Below are 19,832 nucleotides of genomic sequence, written 5' to 3' on the forward strand. Positions count from 1 at the left end.
CGAGACTCATGGGGACGTTTGCTCCGCGGGTGTATTCCAGCTTACAGTATATAGCAATCACAGTGGCTGTATGATTTATTTATGTATGGTCGTTTAAGAATATTTGTTTGCTGTCTGACGCCGCAGTCATAAAAATTCCAGCGGCCTGTTGACACAGAGTCAACCAAATCACCGAGCCCCACCATCCGATCAAAAAAAAAAATCGTGTCATAAACGGCCATAATAGGTTGTTGGGGACCTTCTCTAGTCTGTTAATAAAACGTAAGTGTTTGAATCGGCATGAAATTTAAGTATTGTGTGCATGTTCATGTGAATAATGTATTTCCTTCTTTGTCTAATAGGGCGATGGGGTAGTCTAGTGGTTAAAGCGTTCGCTCGTCATGCCGAAGGCCCGGGTTCGATTCCCCACATGAATAGAATGTGTGAAGCCCATTTCTGGTGTACCCCCGACGTGATATTGCTGGAATATAATATTACCAATTTGACGATGGCCTGGGAACTATCCATGGAAATCCGGTATAGGCTAGGTTTATTAATTACAGGCCGGAATAGCTGTATTGGTGCACTCGTGTTTATAATTCATTACCTCGTTGTTTGTTGCCGAATTCGGCGTAAAACGCATTTACTCACTAATGCAGCATGGGAACGGTATAGTACAATATATTTCGTTGAAACTTTATGAAACATGTGGTGATTGCACCATGTAGTCTCTTAGGGAGCGGACTTGGCTCAGTCTGGATTCCGCTGTCTAACACCCACCCTCAGCTACCGTGATTGATTTGCCGGCCGGCGCAACCGAGCGTGACAAGAGACTGGGCTACCGTTAAGGACAGCGGGAATAAACTTTGAGGCAATATCTGAAGATTTCGATATTACAAAGGGCACAATGTTTATTAATAATAGTTTGATTGAAAGAAGTATTCCCGCAGTGAAAGTGTTCATATTTCTGATTGTATTTGTGACAAGCCGACTGAGATTGATTTGGATCACATTTCTGTATTTCATAGGTTGGAATTTACTGATTTCATTTAAAAACTAGAAAGTTTTTTGAAAGTAATTATTACTAATAACATTATGTAGACGTACTGTATTAACTTTTATCATGTTTGCACTAAAGGAAAAATGGACTGCACATTATCTATGTACAATAGAAATACTTAGATTAATCAAATGTACGTAACGATGTAACACGGGGGAAAAGGTGTTATTAATTCTTTATCGGATACGAAATAACCAAGAGTTCGTACATGAAAATGAATACTACGACAGAGCCACTGCGACCCAGCAAACGCGCTGGTTCAAGTATCACTACTCGAACACAAAAACGTGTGCCAAAACGCAACCGGAAGTGGCTGAACCACATGGACAAGTGTGTTGCCATATCTGAATGTGGACATTTCTAACGAGTAAATAGTTTTGTCAAAGTTGTTTGTCATGTTGCGAAGAGCGTTTAAGCGGTCGGGGATCGAGTCCCACTCTCAGGCAGAAGACACACATGCTAAGCGAAACAGAGAAGATGCTTCTCTCGGTATAAACAATCGTGAGACAATTGGAAATGAAACTACAGATAGAGAACTTGAAGGGATCGTCTTTGGTGGTGATTTGCTGAGCGAAATTGATCATGGTTTGTTAAAAAACGAAAGGAAAACCCAAATGAAAAAATGTGTTTTCAGTATGGATGAGCAGAAACCTGCATGGGATGATGAGTTTGAGGAAACCGAAACAAAAATTGGGCAACCGCCAGTGCCTAACTGGGCCAAGCTGGAACGCGATGATCTTGATCGTGACGTTGAAAAGTTGCTCCATCGTACAGGTGACTTCTTAGTTGAATCTACTTCCCTCCCTTCAGGCCTGCTGCAAATCAAGAAACTAGCTGATGCTAATGCAGATGACACGAGAGGAAGCAAGATCCAGAATGTGGAGTTCCACCCTACAGCCAAGGTGATTTTAACAGCAGGATCATCACACAGACTCAACCTCTTTCAGATTGATGGAAAACACAACCCCAAAATCCAGAGTGTCTTTTTTGATGACTTCCCAATACATTCAGCTCACTTCACCAAAAATGGTGACGAGATCATTGTTGGGTCGGATCGCAAGAATTTTATGTTTTATGATATGATAGGAGGTAAAGTGGGTAACGTACCTAAGATGAAAAGACTGGAAGGTAGTAATTTGGCCAGGTTTGAAGTGTCACCTGATGGCAGATATCTAGTCTTTCTTGGCAAATACGGGTCAATGCATGTTCTTAGCGCGAAAACAAAGGAATGGATTACATCTTTGAAAATGAATGGGGATGTCTATTGTGTATCTTTCACAAGAGATGGTACAAGGATGTTTTCTTTTGGAGACACTGGCACTGTGTTTGTGTGGGACATGAATACTCTAAGTTGTGTGCACACTTTCATAGATGAAGGGTGTGTCCAGGGTACGTCCATTGCAGTCTCACCAAATAATCAATATGTTGCATGTGGCTCCCAAAGCGGCATTGTCAACATATATGATACCGATGTTTGCCAGAAAAGCCGCTCACCAAAACCTCTGAAGGCCATTATGAATCTTACAACTGTTTGCAACAAAGCCAAGTTTAATTGCACATCAGAGATCCTAGCAATTCTATCCAATGAAAACATGAAATCGCTTAAGTTGGTTCATTTTCCATCACTACAAGTATTTTCAAACTTTCCTGAGCAGACAGACAGACAACTGCAGGTCCCCAAGTGTATTGACTTTTCACCAAACGGAGGCTATATGGCTGTTGGCAATCAGAAAGGGCAGGCCTTGCTCTATAGATTAAAACATTACACTGAATACTAATGGAAATAATGCTAGTTTCAACAACTCACATGTTTGTATTGTTTAGACTGTTTAACTTTGTTAAACCTCAAAGAAAGGATGTTACATGGTTATCATTATTAAACTGTTTGATATGTTCGAGTATGTGTTTGTGAATCTCTGCCTTTTGATACAAATACTAATCAATACAAATGTTTGTTCTTTTCTGCCAAGAGAAACAAAAAATTCCCCATAAAGAAATGGCAACCACATCTGAAGCACTGGTTGAGTCACATGCAGTAATACCTGTACTGTTCTAACTTTCAGGTTAAAATAAGAACCAACACTGAAGAACGACAGTAGGCTTGAACTGTCTTCCACCATCATATCAATTGATACAACTGCACTGTTTTCACATTTCATAATGTCACAATTTCTGTTGCTAAGAAACAGCTTATCACTTACATACATTAAATATGTTCTAGTGGTCCCTACTTTCAAAACTTTTGTTCATGTTCCTGCTGGTAGGTGATGCCTTTAACAATAGAATCCAACTAAATTTGATAGAAAAAGAAATCCTTGATAGATCCTTGATCTTCATTGCCTCGTCTGTAAATTTTGGGATTGGTTGGATATTGTGGGGATTCCATTAAAGGAACAGCCGTGCATTATATTACCATGTCTTGCACCAAGTTACCACCCATCACTCACGCTCACTCGCTCCCTCCCTCACCAAGCAAGCAAACAAACTGGTTAGAGTCGGTCCAAAGCAATCCATGCCTGTACAATCCTGTGACTAAATGGATCAGGTGGTCAGGATCACTGGTTTATCTGGTCCAGACTTATATTTACATCTCATGGTCATGTAGCTTGAATGATGCTCAGTGGTGTTGAACAAACACCATCCATGAGCTCTCAGATCTTGATATGTTGAGCTCCTTGAAAACTAGAATAAGGTGGTAAGAGGCTTTGTTTGAAACTTGATCCCACGCAGGTTTGATACTTGTTTGCCAGTAGCTTGTTACTACAAATGTGTTGATGATTTGGTAACCAGACTTTACATACATCATATTAATAGGTTTAGGTTTTTTTGGGTCGTCTTTAAAAAGAAAAAGGTAGTTCAGCACATGCTCGTGAACAGGAAAGGTGTTCGCATTACATTATAAAACATAAGCTGCCCCATCCTCTGAATGCCCCCAAACTTCCCATCAGAAACATGTACCATATGAGCCATTTGGACATCACCATGTCAAGTGACAGTTGGCCTCACACATCCCCATCCACTACAACCTTGAAACAGAAAAGCCTATCCCTCTAGCAAACTTAATAACAAAGTAATGAACACTTCTGGTACAATAACATAAACTTCGGTTGGAGAAAGCATGGTCAATGCAGTACAACTTTGAAATAGGAAAAACTGTCAATGAAATTGAAAGTGACCTTGCCATTTGACACAATAATGACATGATAGGTGTTTAGTTAAATACTTTGAATTCATCGTAATAGCATGAAATAGATTTATGAAATTTGAACCATGGTTAATAATTTGACTCACGGTGACCCTGACCTTATATGGAGTTGATGCAATGAAGAAACCACCTTGGAGATCATGGTTTCTAAGTCTCCTTTTATTCCATCCAATTCGCGCACAAGCTTTTATTATGCTTTGTTCTTACTGAGTGACCTTGACCGTAAAGGTCATCCAATCGTGTTAGAAACGTTCCCCACGGGTATATAATAGTTATATCAGGAATGTACTAAGAAGTGTCTCAAATCTGTCATGTTTGTGACTCGTTAAGATCCAGGTTAGAAAAGGTCTTCATCAACCAATGATTGTTGCAAGAAGCAATTAAAGGGATCTGAATTTGTTTGATGCATGTCATTGTATCCCAACTGCATGGATGATATCAATCACTGGATTTTCTGGTCCAGACTTGATTATTTACAGACCGCCATCATATAGCTGGAATATTGCTGAGGGCACTGTTAAACAACAAACAAACATAGGTCTGGTTGAGAAAACCAATTGTGGCAGAGGAGCTCAATTTCGAGATCTGAGAAATATCGGTGAACTTATAACCCGATGTTCTCTGGTTATGTCTTGGACATTTAGCAATACAGTCCACAATTTCCTGTATGTAATGGTAAGTTTCTTCGGGAGTTGATGTGTGCTCATTACACTCAAGCAGTGAGTTGAGATGAGGATTACACATAGCAACTCTTGGGAACCCTGACAGGACCGTGATCAATGTATCAACAACAAAACAAGTATATTTTTTGCAAATCATATTTTATAAAGTCTTTGAGACCATAGTCAAACATTACGACATACTTCATCCTTCTTTCGCCCTCATCTATATACACCATAGTACACTATATACATACTGCCCCAAGTTGCACACAGAGGAGTAGGGCAACAATATAAATTATGATTGTGAGTCTCTGTATGTGCAGTCATTACATATACACAAGCAGAATAAACATTGGGACTATGTCATTCTAAACTAGCTTCAATTAAGCTCACTCCTCTATGGAAAATACTGCACACATAGTCAGCACTTCACATCCAGGCTTCCCACATCACCTGGTGTGTTCTATATACCGAAGACAGCCTGACACTACACAGAAAGCTAACCCTGTTATAGCATAGCATTAACTAAAGATGATTATCATGATACCATAGTTATGCACCAAAGCAGCCTTTCGCCACCAGCACCCTCTTCCCAAGACAAACATCACCTGGAGATCCTTTGATACACTTGTTCATACTTCTGCATTTCACCATTTTTCACAACTTCCTTTAATTTATACAGCAACTGATATGAACAGATAATAAATCACATAATCTTACAAAATGGTGCAATAATTCTAGATTGAACAATCAAGGTGCTGTCTTGAGATTTTCTGTTTTTCACATGCTTATGACAGAAGATTGAAATATGCTGCCACAAAGTTCCCTTCATCCAGCAATTAAGGCATTAACATTTATAGATATTACAAATGGTCAGACACTCAGAGATACCGAGAAATTACATAACACAGGTATACTGAGATGTTAATACTAAATATACATGTAATGTTAACGTATACAAATCTTAAAAAAGATAAAACGTGAAATATGATAAATAGGAAAAAACAACAACAAAAAACAGCGCCAAGACACTGTTGCTCACCAGGTACATTGTGAGAGATGGTCAGCTAGTGAAAGGATTAACAGCCTGCACAACCCTGCACCATTCTCTGGACCTGTGTATCTATTAAATGGATGTGTAATATAGTCTGATGTGAGACAATTTGGCTTCTTACATTTCATAGAGGTGAGGTGAAATGGGGTTTAAATTTAATGCTGTGTGTGTCTGTGTGTGTGTGTGTCTCTCTCTCTGCTTGTACTAGTCCGTATAGTGCTAGCCCAATGAGATACCATGCTGCAGTTTAACATGAATACCCCAGTCAGACACAGTATACTAACTCTGAGCCTACCAGTCCTTGTTATTGCTGAGCGCCAGGCAAGGTAACAAAAAGTACCATCTCTTAACGTCTTTAAGAGGCGGCTGGCAATTGAACCCCAACCTTCCCCTCTCTTTGCAGATGCTCTACCACTAGACCATGGAGGCATTCTATATTCCATAGAACAGTGTTATGGTAACAAAACATTCAGGTAATGTATCGACAATTTAAATGCTATGTTTATACATGTATTCCATAGTAGTGCTATATCATACATTAATTATCTTCTTCCAATATCAGGAGTGTGCTTTCTGAAAAGACAATGCTTAAGCATCTCTCACTAATTTGATCAATATATTTCTATATTTTAACCCAAAATAAATCATTAATTCCAATGCACAAAACATTATAGTTATTAATATTCTCATAAAGTTTTGGTTTCTAAGAAATATTCTTCGACATTTTCAGAATACATGTTTACTGATTTATTAGAAAAGAAAGGGAATATTTTCATTTTACTGACACAAACAAAACTATGTTGCTACATAATCAAAGTCTCAGCTTCCGAGAACTTGATGTTTCTGAGATGATTATTTTCTCTTTGAATTAAAAAGAAATAAACAAGAACGGTTGACAATAACGTGAGGAACTGCCCTGGTGCTGGACACCTCCTCCACGTTCAGCAGGGGCATACCTTCACACAGACGGAAGTACGGAGTTGACAGACACACACAACACATAATGCAGCATAGCATGAGCTCACTTGGACCTTCCGTCCTGGTCAGCGATATGATTAACGTGATGAATTTCAGTGGCGCAGATGAAGGATTTGTATCTGAACAAAGAATACAAAATTACCAGTACTTTTATAAGTAAAATAAACATGATATATACGATCAGACATCAGAACAGTTGACCGTGTTGTGACAAAGCAACTCTGGACATCAAGACTTGTTATGAAAGACAACTCAAATGGTGACGAGGTGGTCACAATGGCTGAATGAATAGTAGCAGGGTAAGTGGTTTATGTAACTAAAACAACTCACTGGTCGACTGAATGACGCACCACAGCAGAAAGGAGTGTTACTGTCAGTAGGGGTGTGCAATGTAACTGGTACACCAGTATACTGCACTACGGCAACAAGGCTGTCCTAGATACACATATTGCAATAAAACCCCTGCATGTTGATATGTCGGGTTCCCATCTAAACCATGTAAACAGGACACGAATCACGCTGTTTACATTAACATAGCATATTGATGATGAAATAGGTAGTCTTGTTTATCCATACTACCAATCTAGCAATCCGAAGTCTGGATTATTGAAATAAGATGTAACATTTGAACAGAACAAGTATATATAATTTGGGCCCCAATACGTACTGTATTATGTATTGCAATACAGCTCTCCACATTGCGATTTATTCAATACGCTTTATGTGCCAAGACGCCATCCCTAACAGTCAGTCTCTGGCTGCCTGTTCCAGGCCTGATTCAATGCAGGTGGCTGTGATTCAGCTGTCATGTTGTTTACTATGGTGTAAAAGTCGCCTCTATAAATGCCATCTGACATATAGATAACGTTGCCACAAGATAGTGGTGAATCAGTATCTTCTCCCTATGCATACAATCTACCCCGCATAAACACAACCACAATGATCACAGTAGGTCCTGGCCTTGTAAATACAGTCCATGCAAGACATCACAAACAGTCAACACCACCTGGAATGTAGCTGTGCGCATCTTGTTTACAGTCGTCTCATGACAAGTGCACTGTACACATCTCTTGCTTAAAAGACTAACACACTGTGTTTTGAATATTATGATGCTTTTGAAGCTGAAGGTGTGAGCTTTTAACTATTATCAAAACATACCTCTAAACATAGTGTGTTAATCTTCATTCTACCATGACCATGAATATATGCTTAATATTGTGAACTCTTTTGAGATCTGCTGTGGTCACATGACATGCTACAGGCAAGCCTCCGTATCACTGAAGTACAGACAGTACAGCAATGCAGACAGTCAGACAGGGCCTCTGGTGTGGTCACATGACATGCTACAGGCAGCCTCCGTATCACTGAAGTACAGACAGTACAGCAATGCCAACAGTCAGACAGGGCCTCTGCTGTGGTCACATGACATGCTACAGGCAAGCCTCCGTATCACTGAAGTACAGACAGTACAGCAATGCAGACAGTCAGACAGGGCCTCTGGTGTGGTCACATGACATGCTACAGGCAAGCCTCCGTATCACTGAAGTACAGACAGTACAGCAATGCCGACAGTCAGACAGGGCCTCTGCTGTGGTCACATGACATGCTACAGGCAAGCCTCCGTATCACTGAAGCACAGACAGTACAGCAATGCAGACAGTCAGACAGGGCCTCTGGTGTGGTCCATGACATGCTACAGGCAAGCCTTCGTATCACTGAATTACAGACAATACAGCAATGCAGACAGTCAGACAGGGCCTCTGGTGTGGTCACATGACATGCTACAGGCAAGCCTCCATATCACTGAAGTACAGACAGTACAGCAATGCAGACAGTCAGACAGGGCCTCTGGTGTGGTCACATGACATGCTACAGGCAAGCCTCCGTATCACTGAAGTACAGACAGTACAGCAATGCAGACAGTCAGACAGGGCCTCTGGTGTGGTCACATGACATACTACAGGCAAGCCTCCGTATCACTGAAGTACAGACAGTACAGCAATGCAGACAGTCAGACAGGGCCTCTGGTGTGGTCCATGACATGCTACAGGCAAGCCTCCGTATCACTGAAGTACAGACAGTACAGCAATGCAGACAGTCAGACAGGGCCTTTGGTGTGGTCACATGACATGCTACAGGCAAGCCTCCGTATCCCTGAAGTACAGACAGTACAGCAATGCAGACAGTCAGACAGGGCCTCTGGTGTGGTCACATGACATGCTACAGGCAAGCCTCCGTATCACTGAAGTACAGACAGTACAGCAATGCAGACAGTCAGACAGGGCCACTGCTGTGGTCACATGACATGCTACAGGCAAGCCTCTGGATCACTGAAGTACAGACAGTACAGCAATGCAGACAGTCAGACAGGGCCTCTGCTGTGGTCACATGACATGCTACAGGCAAGCCTCCGTATCACTGAAGTACAGACAGTACAGCAATGCAGACAGTCAGACAGGGCCTCTGGTGTGGTCACGTGACATGCTACAGGCAAGCCTTCGTATCACTGAAGTACAGATAGTACAGCAATGCAGACAGTCAGACAGGGCCTCTGGTGTGGTCACATGACATGCTACAGGCAAGCCTCCGTATCACTGAAGTACAGACAGTACAGCAATGCCAACAGTCAGACAGGGCCTTTGGTGTGGTCACATGACATGCTACAGGCAAGCCTCCGTATCACTGAAGTACAGACAGTACAGCAATGCAGACAGTCAGACAGGGCCTCTGCTGTGGTCACATGACATGCTACAGGCAAGCCTCCGTATCACTGAAGCACAGACAGTACAGCAATGCAGACAGTCAGACAGGGCCTCTGCTGTGGTCACATGACATGCTACAGGCAAGCCTCCGTATCACTGAAGCACAGACAGTACAGCAATGCAGACAGTCAGACAGGGCCTCTGCTGTGGTCACATGACATGCTACAGGCAAGCCTCCGTATCACTGAAGTACAGACAGTACAGCAATGCTGACAGTCAGACAGGGCCTTTGGTGTGGTCACATGACATGCTACAGGCAAGCCTCCGTATCACTGAAGTACAGACAGTACAGCAATGCAGACAGTCAGACAGGGCCTCTGCTGTGGTCACATGGCATGCTACAGGCAAGCCTTCGTATCACTGAAGTACAGACAGTACAGCAATGCAGACAGTCAGACAGGGCCTCTGCTGTGGTCACATGACATGCTACAGGCAAGCCTCTGTATCACTGAAGTACAGACAGTACAGCAATGCAGACAGTCAGACAGGGCCTTTGGTGTGGTCCATGACATGCTACAGGCAAGCCTCCGTATCACTGAAGCACAGACAGTACAGCAATGCCGACAGTCAGACAGGGCCTCTGGTGTGGTCACATGACATGCTACAGGCAAGCCTTAGTATCACTGAAGTACAGACAGTACAGCAATGCAGACAGTCAGACAGGGCCTCTGGTGTGGTCACATGACATGCTACAGGCAAGCCTCTGTATCACTGAAGTACAGACAGTACAGCAATGCAGACAGTCAGACAGGGCCTTTGGTGTGGTCCATGACATGCTACAGGCAAGCCTCCGTATCACTGAAGCACAGACAGTACAGCAATGCAGACAGTCAGACAGGGCCTTTGGTGTGGTCCATGACATGCTACAGGCAAGCCTTAGTATCACTGAAGTACAGACAGTACAGCAATGCAGACAGTCAGACAGGGCCTCTGGTGTGGTCCATGACATGCTACAGGCAAGCCTCCGTATCACTGAATTACAGACAGTACAGCAATGCAGACAGTCAGACAGGGCCTCTGGTGTGGTCACATGACATGCTGCAGGCAAGCCTTAGTATCACTGAAGTACAGACAGTACAGCAATGCAGACAGTCAGACAGGGCCTCTGGTGTGGTCACATGACATGCTACAGGCAAGCCTCCATATCACTGAATTACAGACAATACAGCAATGCAGACAGTCAGACAGGGCCTTTGGTGTGGTCACATGACATGCTACAGGCAAGCCTCCGTATCACTGAAGTACAGACAGTACAGCAATGCAGACAGTCAGACAGGGCCTTTGGTGTGGTCACATGACATGCTACAGGCAAGCCTCCGGATCACTGAAGTACAGACAGTACAGCAATGCAGACAGTCAGACAGGGCCTCTGGTGTGGTCACATGACATGCTACAGGCAAGCCTCTGGATCACTGAAGTACAGACAGTACAGCAATGCAGACAGTCAGACAGGGCCTTTGGTGTGGTCACATGACATGCTACAGGCAAGCCTCCGGATCACTGAAGTACAGACAATACAGCAATGCAGACAGTCAGACAGGGCCTCTGGTGTGGTCACATGACATGCTACAGGCAAGCCTCTGGATCACTGAAGTACAGACAGTACAGCAATGCAGACAGTCAGACAGGGCCTTTGGTGTGGTCACATGACATGCTACAGGCAAGCCTCTGTATCACTGAATTACAGACAATACAGCAATGCAGACAGTCAGACAGGGCCTCTGGTGTGGTCACATGACATGCTGCAGGCAAGCCTTAGTATCACTGAAGTACAGACAGTACAGCAATGGCAACAGTCAGACAGGGCCTTTGGTGTGGTCACATGACATGCTACAGGCAAGCCTCCGTATCACTGAATTACAGACAATACAGCAATGCAGACAGTCAGACAGGGCCTCTGCTGTGGTCACATGACATGCTACAGGCAAGCCTCCGGATCACTGAAGTACAGACAGTACAGCAATGCAGACAGTCAGACAGGGCCTCTGCTGTGGTCACATGACATGCTACAGGCAAGCCTCCGTATCACTGAAGTACAGACAGTACAGCAATGCAGACAGTCAGACAGGGCCTCTGCTGTGGTCACATGACATGCTACAGGCAAGCCTCCGTATCACTGAAGTACAGACAGTACAGCAATGCAGACAGTCAGACAGGGCCTCTGGTGTGGTCACGTGACATGCTACAGGCAAGCCTTCGTATCACTGAAGTACAGATAGTACAGCAATGCAGACAGTCAGACAGGGCCTCTGGTGTGGTCACATGACATGCTACAGGCAAGCCTCCGTATCACTGAAGTACAGACAGTACAGCAATGCCGACAGTCAGACAGGGCCTCCGGCCACCACATATTCAATACGTAGGACAGATATGTCAACATGGTAAAACAAGGTTTTCCACACACTCTCTTTCTTCATCTGTACTTGTGAATGAGGCATGATGTCACCGTGGAATGCAATGACACCGTAAAACAATGCATAACATCAGAGACAACTGAACAGCCCCATGAACAGATCGCTCAGAAAATCAACTGTTACTAAAGGCATTTTTTTCAGTCAATTATTATCAAATAGAATACATAATAAAAACAATCTTGATGTAACCACGTGAAATGCCAAAGACCAGAAGATATCTGGGCTTAGAGTTCGATGTAACAATAGAGTTCAACCAATCAGACTGCAGCTCATACATTCAACAATAGAGTTCAACCAATCAGACTGCAGCTCATACATCCAACAATAGAGTTCAACCAATCAGACTGCAGCTCATACATTCAACAATAGAGTTCAACCAATCAGACTGCAGCTCATACATCCAACAATAGAGTTCAACCAATCAGACTGCAGCTCATACACCCAACAATAGAGTTCAACCAATCAGACTGCAGCTCATACATCCATTCATTTCACAATCATAGTTTATTGCTGCCTGACAAACAGGTTTTCAAGACATTCCTAACTGGCATTTTTTAAGTTGAAATCATTTTGTCTGGTAGTAATAATCATAGAAGTATAATTTCCTACATGTCTGAGCTTGCACTTCCTTGCACATACTGAAGTTATGTTAACATGGGTTTTATCCTTTTACTGCCCAATTACAATGTAATCTGTCTAATGACAAGTACGCAATACACTGACGTTGACAAACTGCAAGATGCACCCAACCAATGAGACACTGAGCACACGAGCAGTGATTGTAGCACATGTTTTACATGGACAGTATTGTAGCAGCTGGTGTTTGCATAATGTGTCATATATTAACATGATATATACATGATGATGTGTGGAGCCCGCCGCCGGGGAGCAGGTGCTATAAGTTGTACTTTGAGCGAGCGTATCTATCTTGTCCCTGGCAGTATTCATTGTAGATGAGCTTGAACAGGAACAGGTGGAAGATGATGATGAGGAAGGCAATGGAAACCCAGAAGAGAGTGGGCAGTCCACCGAAGTGATGGCCGTGCCGATGTAAGGCAATCACATGGTGCTCGTGAGCAGGTGCTGAAACAGGATTAGTTACAATGACACACACTTGATCAGATGTTCAAAAGAACTGGCATAAAAAACTAGCGAAAAACAAGGCAAATGAACAGATTAATATGCATCCTGACATTGTTTGTTTATCTTAGAAAGGTTAGCCTTTGGGGATATTTATGTGAATAAAAGTTTTAAAAAATATGATAATGTTCGGTTTCCACAAATTCATCAGATAAATTGAAACTGTCCCATCCAGACTGACTGTGTTGGTGCTGAGTGTTGTGGCTGTCCATGAGCCAAAGTACCAGAAGAACAACAGGCAACAGTAGCATCTTTACCTTCCTCTATGGCCTTGACATGTATAGCATGCTTCAGTTCCTCCACGTGAATCTTGTCCGCTGTGATGTACAGGATGGATGTCAACGGGTCGGTTAACTTCACAGGGAAGCGTTGCCACTCTTTGCTGTCAACATACAATCCATTAACATGGAAAACATGTAACATTGTCATTTATACTCATACCAGTCGCACATTCACCCCAGTGGCACCGGGGCATCCAGACATGTGTTATCAGGTCTATACTAACCCCAGTGGCACCGGGGCATCCAGACATGTGTTATCAGGTCTATACTCACCCCAGTGGCACCGGGGCATCCAGACATGTGTTATCAGGTCTATACTCACCCCAGTGGCACTGGGGTATCTAGAGATGTGTTATCAGGTATATACTCACCCCAGTGGCACCAGGGCATCTAGACATGTGTTATCAGGTCTATACTCACCCCAGTGGCACCGGGGCATCCAGACATGTGTTATCAGGTATACTCACCCCAGTGGCACCGGGGCATCCAGACATGTGTTATCAGGTATACTCACCCCAGTGGCACCGGGGCATCTAGACATGTGTTATCAGGTATACTCACCCCAGTGGCACCGGGGCATCCAGACATGTGTTATCAGGTATACTCAACCCAGTGGCACCGGGGCATCTAGACATATTTTATCAGGTATACTCACCCCAGTGGCACCAAGGCATTCAGACAGGTGTTATCAGGTATATACTCACTCCAGTGGCACCGGGGCATCTACACGTGTTATCAGGTATACTCAACCCAGTGGCACCGGGGTATCTAGAGATGTGTTATCAGGTATATACTCACCCCAGTGGCACCGGGGCATCTAGAGATGTGTTATCAGGTATATACTCACCCCAGTGGCACCGGGGTATCTAGAGATGTGTTATCAGGTATATACTCACCCCAGTGGCACCGGGGCATCTAGAGATGTGTTATCAGGTATATACTCACCCCAGTGGCACCGGGGCATCTAGAGATGTGTTATCAGGTATATACTCACCCCAGTGGCACCGGGGCATCTAGAGATGTGTTATCAGGTATATACTCACCCCAGTGGCACCGGGGCATCTAGAGATGTGTTATCAGGTATATACTAACCCCAGTGGCACCGGGGCATCTAGAGATGTGTTATCAGGTATATACTCACCCCAGTGGCACCGGGGCATCTAGAGATGTGTTATCAGGTATATACTCACCCCAGTGGCACCGGGGTATCTAGAGATGTGTTATCAGGTATATACTCACCCCAGTGGCACCGGGGCATCTAGAGATGTGTTATCAGGTATATACTCACCCCAGTGGCACCGGGGCATCTAGAGATGTGTTATCAGGTATATACTCACCCCAGTGGCACCGGGGCATCTAGAGATGTGTTATCAGGTATATACTCACCCCAGTGGCACCGGGGCATCTAGAGATGTGTTATCAGGTATATACTCACCCCAGTGGCACCGGGGCATCTAGAGATGTGTTATCAGGTATATACTCACCCCAGTGGCACCGGGGTATCTAGAGATGTGTTATCAGGTATATACTCACCCCAGTGGCACCGGGGCATCTAGAGATGTGTTATCAGGTATATACTCACCCCAGTGGCACCGGGGCATCCAGACAACCAGCATCACAGGCATAGTAGGGCTTGTCATTCCTGTCCAGGGCCACATACAGGTTGGCCTTATTGTCCTCCCCAACGGTGACACTGATGTTGACATGGGTGTTGTTGCCGTAGTTGATGCGACGAAAGAAGAAATCTCTATGTAAATCTTTAGGGTGTATAGCCATCTCCAGATGAGAGTTGTGGAAACGAAGTGCTCCAAAGCTAAGCATCATGGCCTGGAGGACCCCTTCAGCTCCTGCCGAGAAAGCAGATCTCTTGTTCTGAGTAGCTTCATAATATTCCTCCATATACAGGTCATATATTGGCCACTCGTTACTTCCTCATATTCTTTGCTTAAGTGATTAAGTAAGGTTCTATGCTGCCGCAAGCAATGTTCCAGCAATATTACAATGGGGGATGAGAACAATGGGACTCATAGATTGTACCTGAGTGGGTATTCAAACCAAAGACTTCAGTGTGCCGAGTGACTACTTTTATCTCTAGGTTATCTTGGCCCATCTTGTCAGAAACAAACAACCGATTAAAAGTAACTTTCCCACATCTGCATTATTTTTTCACATGGCTACAAAAGTAATGTTTAAACATAATCAATTGCAACAATGGTCAATTCAGGTATATTGTTGTATATTGAGTTGAAATTGCCACCTGACTGCACCATGACCGCACAACCCTGCTTTTCCAGGGTGATCATCCACGTTGTCACCACACGCGCTATCTGGTCTTCATCTTCGACATCAATCCACAGTTTGTCTGCTTGCCTGCAACAACATCACTTGATAAACACTTGTATACTTGACGTACACATTAGGTCAACTTACACATACAGAAGGTCAACACCACATACACAGGAGGTCAACTTAATATACAGTCAAGTCTCGTTAATCCGACAATCGTCTTTATCCGACACAAATGATAGGAACCGATTAAATCAGTGCTATTTAGACCCCTTAATCTGACTCTGACTCCGACACACTGATTCTGCAACAGATTGCTGAAACCACTCATTAAAATGTGAAAATTAGTTGTATTTTTGCAATGTCATTAATCAAAGATGAATGAATGAACAACAAAACAATATGAATATTTCGTATTTAATGATCTTACTACAAGGTACACATGCTTCTTATCTATCGTGAAGATGTCGGATTTTTGATGACAAACGTTGATACTACTAAATTTCGCTTATCCAACATACACGTTAATCCGACATAATCAAATGCAACCAACCATGTCGGATTAACGGAACTTGACTGTATACATGTGGTCAACTTAATATACACCAGGGTCAACTTAATATACACCAGGGTCAACTTAATATATACAGTGGGTCAACTTAATATACACAGTGGGTCAACTTAATATAATACAAGAGTTGGCCAGAAGGTCAACTTCATGCACACAGAGGCTGAACTTAATCCACACAGGGGGTCAACTTAATCCACACAGGGGGTCAACTTAAAATAAATAGGGTCAACTTGTGGCTGAAGCTGCCTGATGTATCAGTCATGTGTATAGTATTAGTTGTGGTAGAGGAGAGAGTCATGTAGAACTTACAGTGTTGAGTGTTCTCCATAGCATCTATCGGGGTAGTACAGAACCTTCTGTATGTTGATGCGCTGGGCTTTAGTGGTAGACGGGTCGTGTAGAGGAGCAGGCACATTACTCAGGACAAAGTATATTGTAGAGTTAATCTTGTCACCATTCAGAGCCCCACCTGCCTTGGAGTAGCTGATGCCGAAACCACTCTGCCACAACTGATGACGAAAGCATGGAATTAACTGCATATTTGTTTGTAATAATAATCTGTCTCCTGAAATAATGAAAGTATAATGCTTAATATTTGGGTTTAATGCTGCATTGAACAGTATTTTCAATACTGTTACTCTTTGTACCTGTGTAAGTGTGGTATCATAGGGTACTGAAGTACTCTCTGTACCAGTGTAAATGTGGTATCACAAGGTACTGAAGTACTCTCTTTGCCAGTGTAATTGTGGTATCATAGGGTACTGAAGTACTCTCTGTACCAGTGTAAATGTGGTTTCATAGGGTACTGAAGTACCCTCTGTACCAGTGTAAGTGTGGTATCATAAGGTACTGAAGTACTCTCTGTACCAGTGTAAATGTGGTATCATAAGGTACTGAAGTACTCTCTGTTTCAGTGTAAGTGTGGTATCAAAAGGTACTGAAGAACTCTCTGTACCAGTGTAAGTGTGATATCATAGGGTACTGAAGTACTCTCTGTACCAGTGTAAATGTCGTATCATAAGGTACTGAAGTACTCTCTGTACCAGTGTAAATGTGGTATCATAGGGTACTGAAGTACTCTCTGTACCAGTGTAAGTGTGGTATCATAAGGTACTGAAGTACTCTCTGTACCAGTGTAAATGTGGTATCATAAGGTACTGAAGTACTCTCTGTACCTGTGTAAGTGTGGTATCATAAGGTACTGAAGTACTCTCTGTACCTGTGTAAATGTGGTATCATAAGGTACTGAAGTACTCTCCGTACCAGTGTTAATGTGGTATCATAGGGTACTGAAGTACTCTCTGTACCAGTGTGAAAGTGGTATCATAAGGTGCTGAAGTACTCTCTGTACCTGTGTAAATGTGGTATCATAGGGTACTGAAGTACTCTCTGTACCAGTGTAAATGTGGTATCATAAGGTGCTGAAGTGCTCTCTGTACCAGTGTAAATGTGGTATCATAGGGTACTGAAGTACTCTCTGTACCAGTGTAAATGTGGTTTCATAGGGTACTGAAGTACTCTATGTACCAGTGTAAATGTGGTATCATAGGGTACTGAAGTACTCTCTGTACCAGTGAAAATGTGGTTTCATAAGGTACTGAAGTACTCTCTGTACCAGTGTAAATGTGGTTTCATAAGGTACTGAAGTACTCTCTGTACCAGTGTAAGTGTGGTATCATAAGGTACTGAAGTACTCTCTGTACCAGTGTAAATGTGGTATCATAGGGTACTGAAGTACTCTCTGTACCAGTGTAAGTGTGGTATCATAAGGTACTGAAGTACTCTCTGTACCAGTGTAAATGTGGTATCATAGGGTACTGAAGTACTCTCTGTACCAGTGTAAATGTGGTATCCTAGGGTACTGAAGTACTCTCAGTACCTGTGTAAGCGTAGTATCATAAGGTACTGAAGTACTCTCTGTACCAGTGTAAATGTGGTATCATAGGGTACTGAAGCACTCTCTGTACCAGTGTAAATGTGGTATTATAGGGTAATGAAGTACTCTCTGTACCTGTGTAAATGTGGTATCATAAGGTACTGAAGTACTCTCTGTACCTGTGTAAATGTGGTATCATAGGGTACTGAAGTACTCTCTGTACCAGTGTAAATGTGGTTTCATAGGGTACTGAAGTACTCTCTGTACCAGTGTAAATGTGGTATCATAAGGTACTGAAGTACTCTCTGTACCAGTGTAAATGTGGTTTCATAAGGTACTGAAGTACTCTCTGTACCAGTGTAAGTGTGGTATCATAAGGTACTGAAGTACTCTCTGTACCAGTGTAAATGTGGTATCATAGGGTACTGAAGTACTCTCTGTACCAGTGTAAGTGTGGTATCATAAGGTACTGAAGTACTCTCTGTACCAGTGTAAATGTGGTATCATAGGGTACTGAAGTACTCTCTGTACCAGTGTAAATGTGGTATCCTAGGGTACTGAAGTACTCTCAGTACCTGTGTAAGCGTAGTATCATAAGGTACTGAAGTACTCTCTGTACCAGTGTAAATGTGGTATCATAGGGTACTGAAGTACTCTCTGTACCAGTGTAAATGTGGTATCATAGGGTACTGAAGTACTCTCTGTACCTGTGTAAATGTGGTATCATAAGGTACTGAAGTACTCTCTGTACCAGTGTAAATGTGGTATCATAGGGTACTGAAGTACTCTCTGTACCAGTGTAAGTGTGGTATCATAGGGTACTGAAGTACTCTCTGTACCAGTGTAAGTGTGGTATCATAGGGTACTGAAGTACTCTCTGTACCAGTGTAAATGTCGTATCATAGGGTACTGAAGTACTCTCTGTACCAGTGTAAATGTGGTATCATAAGGTACTGAAGTACTCTCTGTACCAGTGTAAGTGTGGTATTATAGGGTACTGAAGTACTCTCTGTGCCAGTGTAAGTGTGGTATCATAAGGTACTGAAGTACTCTCTGTACCAGTGTAAATGTGGTATCATAAGGTACTGAAGTACTCTCTGTACCAGTGTAAGTGTGGTATCATAGGGTACTGAAGTACTCTCTGTACCAGTGTAAATGTCGTATCATAGGGTACTGAAGTACTCTCTGTACCAGTGTAAATGTGGTATCATAGGGTACTGAAGTACTCTCTGTACCAGTGTAAGTGTGGTATTATAGGGTACTGAAGTACTCTCTGTGCCAGTGTAAGTGTGGTATCATAAGGTACTGAAGTACTCTCTGTACCTGTGTAAGTGTGGTATCATAGGGTACTGAAGTACTCTCTGTACCAGTGTAAATGTGGTATCATAGGGTACTGAAGTACTCTCTGTACCAGTGTAAATGTGGTATCATAGGGTACTGAAGTACTCTCTGTACCAGTGAAAATGTGGTTTCATAAGGTACTGAAGTACTCTCTGTACCCATGTAAGTGTGGTATCATAGGGTACTGAAATACTCTCTGTACCAGTGTAAATGTGGTATTATA

The 19,832-nt window shown here is 43.0% G+C and overlaps 2 protein-coding genes across 2 annotated transcripts in view; one reads left to right on the plus strand and one right to left on the minus strand.

The window, feature by feature from the left end:
• Nucleotides 1–1,332: 1,332 nt before the first annotated feature.
• On the plus strand, nt 1,333–2,934 carry LOC124142948 (U3 small nucleolar RNA-associated protein 18 homolog). The gene has a single exon (XM_046511715.2). It carries the CDS (start codon nt 1,435–1,437, stop codon nt 2,815–2,817), a length of 1,383 nt encoding a protein of 460 aa, XP_046367671.2. The 5' UTR covers nt 1,333–1,434; the 3' UTR covers nt 2,818–2,934.
• Nucleotides 2,935–7,759: 4,825 nt separating this feature from the next.
• The window catches only part of LOC124142947 (uncharacterized protein KIAA2013 homolog), a 31,468-nt gene continuing 19,395 nt past the window's right edge, over nt 7,760–19,832 (minus strand). The window contains exons 11-15 of the mRNA XM_046511714.2: nt 16,702–16,901; nt 15,793–15,905; nt 15,118–15,382; nt 13,512–13,636; nt 7,760–13,197 (exon numbers count right to left, since the gene is read on the minus strand). Coding sequence (XP_046367670.1) covers nt 13,010–13,197; nt 13,512–13,636; nt 15,118–15,382; nt 15,793–15,905; nt 16,702–16,901 — 891 coding nt within the window. The 3' untranslated portion in view covers nt 7,760–13,009. The remainder of the gene's footprint in view (nt 13,198–13,511; nt 13,637–15,117; nt 15,383–15,792; nt 15,906–16,701; nt 16,902–19,832) is intronic.

The sequence above is a fragment of the Haliotis rufescens genome, unplaced genomic scaffold (genome assembly GCF_023055435.1).
Source record: "Haliotis rufescens isolate VD_foot unplaced genomic scaffold, xgHalRufe1.0.p SCAF_6, whole genome shotgun sequence".
Taxonomy (NCBI): Eukaryota; Metazoa; Mollusca; class Gastropoda; order Lepetellida; family Haliotidae; genus Haliotis; species Haliotis rufescens.

Excerpts from the sequence above, each read along its gene's own strand:
- LOC124142948 (XM_046511715.2), top strand. The coding sequence starts at position 1,435 with ATGTTGCGAAGAGCGTTTAAGCGGTCGGGGATCGAGTCCCACTCTCAG.